Below are 10,352 nucleotides of genomic sequence, written 5' to 3'. Positions count from 1 at the left end.
CATTTAGGCCAATATCACATCACACATTTGTTAGACCCACACTGAATTCACAAGAATGAGATAGGCCTACATCAGAGTTGACAACATTCGGTAGCCATCATAATGGTCCAAATTGAAGATATGCTTTTTATTACACCTTGTTATTTTATCTACCTACACCGACCTCTAGTGGTTAACTCTATAATCGCACTCCCCACGAAAGTCAAAATTGCATGGATTGCATCAAGCGAGCAGGGAACTCTGTGCTCCTCTTCTTTACTTGCAATTATGTTATAAGCAAATAAGTCAAACTTGCGTTTTGCATCCGAAGGGGAAAAACACCATAGTCAATGTTTAGGACATATCCCTCAATGTTTCAACACCAAAAGGACTGGCCCACATTTATCCCCCCTCTGTTTATTATAATCCTGGGGTTATCAAAACACCAAAGGAAGTCCACATATTGTAGCTCCAGGAAGTCATAACCCCTTGCAGGTGTTGAAGTGAAATGATATTCATCAGTGATGTTGGATATAATTCATAAAGAATATAATTAGTAAGGTCGTCGATAATTAATTTACCCATGCGTATTACGCTGCATCCTCATTTCATGATCAAGACGTTAAAATAATACAAAAACCGTTCTTGTCTGTACTGTAATATGATTATAGGCATAATAATGGGCTTGTAAGTGATTATTCCACGTTGACAGACAGGTGCATCACAAGGCGTAAGCGTGGAGGAACTCGGAGACTTCAAATTCCAATAGTAGTATGGCGAGTTGAAGAGGGCGGGTTTACGAGTACTCTAGTATAGTCCAATGTCTGGAAAGAGAGGGAGAGGGTACGCGCGTATGGGGGAGTGTCTAGCCTGTGAGCCGTCTGCGTACTGAAGTCTGAAGACAGTAATGGCATGAGCATTGCATTGCGATTTAGTCTAGCCACTATATTGCGCGCCTGGGAAACGCCACTGTTTCAAACTCTTGACAGTTCATCGAGGAACGTAAACAATAAAAAAAAAAAAGTTTGCGGACAAGTAAAGCAAAGTAGAAGTGCGCACAGAGACTGACATTTGAAAAATCTTCATTAAAATAATAGCGCTAATAACCGCAAAGGGGATATGGTGTTGGACATGTGAATTATAGGAGTTACTACTACCTTTCTGCCCAAAATGAAGCTGGCGTCTTCTCCGTGTTTGTTTGGCTTTCTTCTGACTTCAGTCGTGTTTCGGATGAGCACCTCTCAGTCAGGTGAGTGACAGTTCTGCCAGCAGTGTTTGCAAGCTTGTCATGACTGTTCACTTTACCGAATGGTAAAGCTACTTTCCCGTCGTTCTGAGGAAGAGGGTCGCTCACAGCATCCGATTAAAAAAGAAAGATCTGTTTTATCCAGACAACGGATGCAATGTATAACCAGGATAATCGGAAATAGCATAGTTAACTTGACATTAACACTGCAATTCTAACGCTAATGTAGCTTCATAAACACCAGAAGCCACCTACGCAGCTTTGTCAAAATGTACTGGTAAACACATTAATTGATACGTAAACAACGAATGTATTTCCTTTCATGTCTGAAAACAACATTCGGTGCGATTCTTGTTTCACTTTTCAGCCTGTAGTCAACTCTAGAGTCCCTACAGAGGTAGTGTTTTTTCTTGCCACAGAAAACAGGTTCATTTGGGTTCTTGAACCGATTCTTTACTTCAGTTTCAGTCTACATCTTTCTGAGCATCTAAATAAGAAGCAATCTTTTCAGGTGTGGGCACATAAAGACACTGTTGAATGTAGTCTACAAAGAATGGGGCAGTGAAACGGTATCACACGTGTCCCACTACCAAAGCAGCTCTTCCAACTGGAGCGTTATTATTCTTACCCCGTCCCTTGTGGGAGAAGGAATTTACCCTGACCAGATTTTTTTCTGTCGCTTTTTAAGAGAACAATAAGTGTTACTGGATAAAACATGTTTTGTCAGTAAGGATTTTCTTCCCATCGCTGTGCCAAACTTTTTTTGTTTCCGATTTAGATGATAACATTTGATTGATTAACGTTTCAGTTTATTAGGATTACGTTTGTTTTTATAATCTCTCCGCTCGTTATAGATGTACAGTAGGCTACGCACAGACCATAGTATTTGCAATTCAATATCGGCAGATTCCCCTGCTTGTTTATACCCGAGCGTCGCATAACGTGTCCATAATTGAATAAAAGTTAGTTTAAGAATAAATCACATTTTGTGATCATTTCACTAATTAGTGCGTATGATTTGAATGGGTGCTTCAGAGTTGATAAGATTTAATTATTGATTTAATTTATCTCACCTAAGTTAATTCAAATGGCATTTAAGACATTTATTGGGGATGGTTTAAAAGGTGTATCACATGTATCATAAGGCTTTGGCAAAATAAACTCCGTTTGAGAGCTTAAACACTCGAATATCCACATGGTGGTAGTATGATCCGGAGCTCCTGTTTAACGTTAAATAAGGACGAAGCGCGCGCACACACACACACACACACACACACAAACATTCCACCAATGTCCTCGTGCTGAGTGTAGCAATACTGTGCGTAAAGCATTAATCATGTTGTCTAAAGTAACATTCTGTGAACACTATTTCCACACGGTCCTATTTAAGTGAGCTTTAGTGACATCAGTTGAATGAAATTGAATTATTTCTGTCTAGCTGTCTCACAAGCGACTAACTGTATGTTTTACTTTGTTTTAGTATCAATAATAACACATTGTCTTGGAATTAGGCTTTTTAATTAACATGTAGTCTTTTTTACAACACCTTCAACAGACGCGTTTTATCCACCTTCTTGATCCAACTCAAGATAACAATAAAAAAAATAAAAATCTTGAGTTGCGGTTGTTTGTTTCTTATGATGTTAATACAATCAACATAGCCGACGTTAAAGCATAGAGGTTATTTAAATCATTTGATGTCGAACACAGAGCTGTGCGCCACCCCTTGGCTCTAGCAACAGGATTTGGTGCGTTTGTTTCAGCCATGAGACATCGCGCTGAGAGGCGCCAAGATTTAGCAACAGTGGAGAGAACAAGGGTTGATGTTCTTTGTTTCTGATAGTATAAAATCGTTTGCAGATGTTTGCCTTTATTGTATTTGAGGGTAATCCACTGACACAAGACTTTACTTCAGTCCATCTTTTCACGTGTCAAATGTTATGTCATGAATGTCCTAACAAGCATTATTCTGTGATGTATTCTGCTGGTTGCAGTGATTGCTTTGTTATGCGTTAAGAATGAAATTATGTTGTAAATTGTATTTGGAATCTATTGTATATATATTAAAAATAACAATTCAATGCATTTCCAGTCTGACAGCCAAGGACTGTGAATTTAAATCAGGCCACTAAATGACATTTTACAGTTCTTGTGGAAAACACTGATTGAAGACCAGTGAACACAAATATCATATGTGTTAATCGGCTTAAGCATGGATTAACTCCAGTCAGTGAGAAGAGAGATTCAGTACCAAAGAAAATTAATCATCTGGCAATTAAACTAGCTTTCAATCTCATTTCCCTTTAGCTCAGTGCTGCCTTTTTCTCCGATGCTGGACCAAACAATTAAAATCCCAGCATGTAGTTGTAGAGGGCTGATGTGACATTTTAAATGGCAGTTTTCGGTCTATGTTTATTTTTGGTCCTAGGTGCAAAGTTAGATTGGATGCATTTGTGTTTCTTTGTACAGCTCATCATAGGTAACTGCCTGGTAATGGCCTACGATCTGTCTAACCCCGGTCTCATCCAGAGACATAGTTCTAAGTAGGGCCATGCAGGAGAGTCTGTTTTTGACTATAGGTCAACAGGGCCAGGCCTGCTAATGAGTGGATTGTAGTGGTTGGGTAGAGTCTTGTCTCAGTTTAGCCTACAGTGGCTGCCTCTTGGTTCATCTGTATTTCACTGCTTTTTAGAAGATTGGTGTGGTTTGAATGCATGGTTATTCTATTTTGGCCTTTTTATTTTATCAAGTTAGTTTCTGTATGCATACTGCATTGAATTTGAAATCAAATCTCTTTACAATATTCAATTTGACTGTGTCAAATTGTCACTGTAACAGTGCTGCCAACCAGCATTCAAGTACTGTATGGCTTTTAGCATAGCTTGGTTTACATTTACATGATTTAGATACAAAGTATCAGTACATTACAATGGCCAGATATCTTATTAGCTGATGTATCAGTACATTACAATGGCCACATATCTTATTAGCTGATTTCTAGACAACCCTTGAGCCACAGAGAAACAATGGCTAAGGTCTGTTTGAATGCTACTTGATACAATTCTTTCAATTGCATGCACCTCTCAAGTTCATGGTCCATCGGAATGTTTACATACTTTGGCTCAGATTCTGAAAGCTGACAACAAAGCCAATGGATGTCCTCAGTGATTGTACATGAAGAGTTCAGATGCAAAACCCTCTAAATCCGTCTGACCACATTTCTTTTAAATGAGCATTTAAAATCCGGTTCCTATAGGTTTTTGCATAGAAATCGATATTTCAGACCAGGAAGAGAGTGTTATTTGGCGTGTTTTGAAGTTAAATTATTTGATTAACGTATACTATGTGAGGAGAGCATTCACTCACCATCTTTATCTAATTTTTGACGTAGGTGGCATTTAGAGGCTTTTGCATCTGAACCCTTCACATGGTGTCAAGAGCAGCAGTCTCTTCCCCTTCCATTTCCTCTTTTCTGTGTTATCAAAGCATGCGGAGATGGTGTTACACTTGCCTGCCCACACAGTAATAAGCCATCGTCTCACAAAGGCATCTTATTCATTTTGTCCATCTAACATAGCCTGTGAAAGGCGTTCTGACCCCAGCGCCTGTGGCACTCAATGGGAAGAAAAGCGGGCTTTGATTCCCACAGATCCTTCCTCTTGCCAAGCAAAGGCGGCTCTTTCTATGCAGCGTGGCGCTCTCTGCCCCTGCCTGGAGTGTCTCACTCGAGCCCAGGGCCCCTGATCAACTCGCTGGGCCCCAGGGCCCCTGATCAACACGCTGGGCCCCAGGAAGAGCAGCAACATTCGGAGTCATGCCTTCTTCCTCTAGCCAAGCGGTCTGAGAGACGATAGGAGCAGGTAGAGGGCCCCAGGGATAGTGGTCAGATTGGTCATGGTCTCCGCCATAGGAAGTTGGGTGATGAGAAAATTGTGACCATAGGCTGGCCTACAGTATATGTAGTATCTGATAGAGTTACACTACTATGATGAGGAGGCTCAGTCATTGCGGGTGATGCATTGTTTCATTTGAATAGGGAAGCTTTTGAGTTATTTGTCTTTTTTACAGCAATATTTGTCTCTTGGTATTTAAGGAACAGGTCTAAAAGGAGGACGAAGAAAACGGCACTCTTGTTTTGCCATACTTTACATCCATAGACATTAACCATAAGCTCATGAGAATAGGAGTGTTTTTACCAGCTTGCTCCTTCTTGCCTTTATGAAGACGGTCTAAATTAAATTTTGAGCAGTGCCCAGTAATCATTTCATTTATTTGAGTTCTGATATGATTTGTGTGAGTTGCTGGCTGTGTTTTATTAAAGGTAGATATGCAGCAGTATCAGCTAAGAGGAGCACTGTGTGTTTTAGTGGCTCAACTGCCTATGTTGTCTGTTTCCAGTGGAATCTGTTGGAAGGGTCAGGTGTGAAGCATTCGGAAACATTAGTTTGCCAACATAGTTCAGGATTAGATGTATTTTTGTTGTTTAGGTATCAGAAGCCTCAACATTGCACAAAGAGATGCATCATTGTGAAAGTCTTGCCAGGCATATTTGATCAGCCTTACAGAGTGCAGCACACATTTAAATGGTTTTCTCCTAATATGCATCTGTTTGTTGTGTGTGGGAAGAGGAACAGATTACATGCAGGGGCAAGATGAGGCCTGCAGAGATTTCTAATCACGCAGGCCTCATTAATGGATATACAATGTGTACATACACAAGTATGTACTGTCTGTACTGCACTATACGTGGCAATCACACTGATATGTTTGTATGTGTGATAAATTATAATTGTATGTGTGTGCATTAATTATAGGGTTGTATAATGTTTAAAACTGGGTTATAGTGAGTTCTCTCGTATTTGAAATAAACAGGCATTGCATGTTACATCCTCAGATATATCAACGGGTGATGGAGAACTGTTGTCACAAAAATGACAAATAATACCATGTCAGTTTGCGCTCTAGATGCTGGGAGCTATTGTTTTACATTGAACTTCAATTTCACCTCCCTGCATCAACATAATTCAAATCAGTCCACCGGTGACTCACAGAAAATGCCATTCAAAATGTACTTGAGGAGCATGCGAATAAGAAAGACCAAGAACAAGCTTGAGTGCCTCTTTTGTGCTTCACTCAGAAGTCAGAGAGCTTGTCTGTCAGGCTGCAATTAGGGGTTCTATGCCATGAGGCTTAAAGACGAAGACGAAGCCTTGCGCAGGACTCGTGAGCAGTGGCAGTGAAGCCTCCACTTTGATTGACAGCGTCAGTCTCTCGTCGTGCCGAGCTCTTCCAGTCGCCCGTGCCTCCGCACTAGTCTGCCTCCCTTTCATCCGTTTCCACCCTTCTCTTTGTGTGTGCCCCTAAAAGGGGGGGAATTAGGATGACAATGAATATATGCCTAATCTCTGCTAAAGCGCACTCATTACCACAGTGTGTGGAATTAAGTCAGTTAATTATGACTCCCTAATTTCTACACTTTTCCTTGTTATGCCTTCAGAAGTGGTTGACAGCAACTTGTTTTATTCTCTCACTTTGCCTGTATAATAAAAGATGAACAAATAAAAGAATAATAATAGGTTGGCAAACTGTCCTATGCAGACAGAGTCCCCTTTTTTGTGAGAAGTGTTTCAAGTTTTACAGTTCTGGGGGACCGTTTCTTTCTTTTTCCATTCTCTGGCTCTTTCCTTTTGTAGTCCTTTTGAAAATACTCACTGCTAATCGGCATGCGGTGCAATTATGACAGCCCTCAGTGGGATGGTGATTGTCATGAAAAAGCATTCAAAATGTTGTGTACTATCAAAATCCCAACGCAGACAATGTATCAAATCAGACACTGCACAGACAAATATAATGGATGTTAGTTTATCAACTTTTTAACTATAACATTTTTTTGTTTAGTTTCAGACATAAAGTTAAGAAATTGTATACAAGGATGGCTATTAATTCCTCTTCCAGTTTGTCCTTTTAAATTAATCTCTCACCAGCATGACCTTTAGTAAATGAGGCCGCTATCTGACGGATCAGCTGTAAAGGAGGCATCAGGGAGTGTGGGAATACACAGACAGAGAGGGAAGGATAGAGGGAAGAAGGGAGAGAGAGAAAGGAGAGAAGGGATTCTATGAGGTCAATTTGGGGCGGCAACAACAAACTGAGTTGGAATGTGTGAGAGATGGAATAATGATTACAACAGTAATAAATATTTATTCAAGGATGAGATGTATATCAAGTATAGGCAACAGAGACCTGACCCTGCCCTTTAAGGATGCCCTGCACCATGCGTCTGCTGGTGCTCTCTACTGCACCGACCATCACATAGCTGAACCTCTGAAGCGTAAGCAGTCACCTTGCAGCAGAGCTGAAATAATGCCAGGTGTAAAGGTACATAAAGCACTGAATGAGATTGCGGGGAGAGGCAATTGACCTTGCCTGGCTGACTGGTTACTGGAGGTTGGGTGTGAGGAGGAGGGGGGGGGGGGGGCTGTGCAGACAAAGGTTTTTTTTTTGTTTTTGGGTGCAGGGAAGCAGGCACAACTCCAGGCTGAAGAGCAGGGTCCAGCCAGTCATGGTTTTGGGGGTTTTAAAATCAGGCACTGGCTGAGAAGGACAGTTACACTGATGTTGCCATTGGCACTGGAATCTACACTGGAGTTGTAACCTTTGTTTCTTTGCCTTTGAACAGACAGTGCTATTTTTGCCAATTTCTACTTTTGGTTTTCATATATGGCCTAATATTACAGCTCTGCATTGCCTTGCTGGTCGCTGCTATTTCCTACTGGATGCAGTGAATAGGAGAAATGAACAGCATGGGGGAGAGGGTGACCAGAACAAATGAGGACTCTGAGTGGGGGAGAAAATGACAAAATATCTCTACCAGCCCAAAGTCAACGTTTGCTGCATTTTGCCTTCTGTGGCCATTTACCTGGGACAGCGGTGCTTAATCACAGCTCTTACCGGTGCCATGGACAAAGCAGGGAACTTTCTCTATCTCCCTCTCATTCGCTCTCACTGTCTGGCGCATGCACGCACACTCTCCCTCTCTCTCTCTCTCTCTTTTTCTCTTTCGCCCTCGTCTTCTTTCCCTCTCTCTCTCTCTCTCTCACACACATACATGCCCAAACACGCGTGGGGGGAGAAAAGAAAAGAAGAATAAAGTCAGCATCCATATCTGCGTGTGAAGCATCTGGTGGAAGTGATGGGGCTCCTGCGAGAGCAGGCAGCCCGAGCACGCTGAGACGCCTGCTGTTTGTCTACCACCCCCTTCTGTCCTATACCGCCACGCGCCTGCACCCGAAACATTACACCCCTTTGGCAAGGTGAGGTGGATGCTGATGCAAGATTGTTTGTAGCAACGAGTAAAAAGGAGAGAGAGAGAGAGAGAGAGAGAGGGGGTAAAAGGGAAAAGGGGAGTCAGACGGAGGGGGGAAGCATATCTAATTTTAGCAATTTTTTTCATCCCTCCACCTCTTCTCCCCTCCACTCATTTTCTCCCAAGCAGGGACAGGAGTGAAAGGGACATCGGTGAGTTTCCCGTGAGCTCGCCGCTAAAGTAGCCACTATCATAGGGGCTGGACAGCCCAATTAATCAGGCCCAGCCCTGGGGAGCTGTTCTGCCTGTGACAGGGACGTTTTATCCTGGCTGGCCACAGGACACACATTCTCTGACATCGCTCTGGTCTTCCGCCCTCATACGCAGCCTGCTCCTTCTCTTTTAAGAGCTGCTACGCTGCCAGACAGATGCTCTTTGCTCTTTTACAGCCTCTCTCTATTCCCACGTCAGTCTTCTCTCTCTCTCTCTCTCTCTCTCTCTCTCTCTCTCTCTCTCTCTCTCACACACACATGTGGACACACACCAGTACATGGACAGGCCAGTCAGACCCACAATATCCATCTTCTATCTGACCTCTCTTCCCACTGAATTGTTTCCATTAAAGTTATTTTTTTTCCTGACTGTCTCTTGGTCCATTGATACTCCCTCAAGTGCCCAGTGTTTTTTTTTTGTCAGTTCTCACTCTCACTGAGTCCATCCGTCTGTGAATGCCCTCAGCGTGGCAGGGGAAGGACCACTCCAGTCTGTGGACATTCATCTGTTTGGCTGCTCCGTCTGGCAGCTCATGGCACTATCTTTTAACTGGCACCTCATACTGATGGATTTGGCACGGACAAGCCTCCGCTTCCCAAGCAAGGGGGCCAGAGATGTGGGCAAAAAAAAATGTGTGAGCGGAGAGCAGTCAACGGGAGCGCTGAAGGAATAGATAGCGGGAGAGGAGGCTGATTGGACGTTTGACTCCACTGGTCTCGCATTTTCCTCCACACTGCATCCCCTGCCAGAAGTCGAGGCCCAGGGGAGTTTTGAAGAAGTAGCAGGCGTGAGAGGGGGTGCAGAGAGGTCCTGCCGACTACCGGAAGCCACGGAAGTGCATCCTATATCAGGAGTGCTTTCGTGGAGAAAAAAAAACAACCTGATTACTTTTTTTTCCCGGCTTTGTTTTTTTGGTTGTCACCAGGGCAGGTACTGTGTGCTGTTGCCCCAAGCCTCCGCTCAGCAGCGCAGGGAACAGTCCTTCCTGACCTTCCCCGCTCGCTGTCAGTGTTTGTATAGTGAACCTGCTTTGCCCAAATATAACCCCACCTGTGCCCCACCTGCTCCCGCTCCAGGGCTAGTGCTTTGGTGCCACTGAATATGCAGTGGCAGATCTGTTATTTTTCTCCAGTGACCCCCTTCAATGACTAAAGCATGTAGTTCCTTCTGGGCATGCAGCTTTAGTGCACAGTACTAGGAGAGGCTTCACCAGAATGACGAAGAGCAACAGTGTCTCTTTGTTTTATGGTCCCTTTTAAAGTACTGGAAGTCAAAAGCCAGATGACTGTATAGAGATGGTGGTTTGTGGACCTTTGAAACACGGCTGTCGGAGAAAGTGGGCTATTATTTTGAACATCTCGATCTGCTAGGCAGTAGGACAAAGGACTGGGCCCAACTGAGGGAGGCAAATGGCTCTTTTTTTTGCCTGACGTTACCCCTGACTTTGCTCTTTTGCTGTCTGCTGGCAGAGTGACAAGCCAATAAGCTGGAGTCAGTGAGATTAATAAAACATTCATGTCAAGCGCTTGCTCCTTTGGAAAATCATCA

The 10,352-nt window shown here is 43.0% G+C and overlaps 1 protein-coding gene across 3 annotated transcripts in view; it reads left to right on the top strand.

Moving 5' to 3' along the window:
- The first annotated feature begins 919 nt into the window (after positions 1-919).
- Positions 920-10,352, top strand: part of LOC125291878 (receptor tyrosine-protein kinase erbB-4-like) — a 232,664-nt gene continuing 223,231 nt past the window's right edge. For all 3 annotated transcript variants that reach the window (XM_048238834.1, XM_048238835.1, XM_048238833.1), the window contains exon 1: positions 920-1,228. In XM_048238834.1, coding sequence (XP_048094791.1) covers positions 1,150-1,228 — 79 coding nt within the window. In that variant the 5' untranslated portion in view covers positions 920-1,149. The remainder of the gene's footprint in view (positions 1,229-10,352) is intronic.

Source organism: Alosa alosa, chromosome 3 (genome assembly GCF_017589495.1).
Source record: "Alosa alosa isolate M-15738 ecotype Scorff River chromosome 3, AALO_Geno_1.1, whole genome shotgun sequence".
Taxonomy (NCBI): Eukaryota; Metazoa; Chordata; class Actinopteri; order Clupeiformes; family Clupeidae; genus Alosa; species Alosa alosa.
Note: the sequence above shows the minus strand (reverse complement) of the source record. Positions and strands in the feature narration are given on the sequence as shown.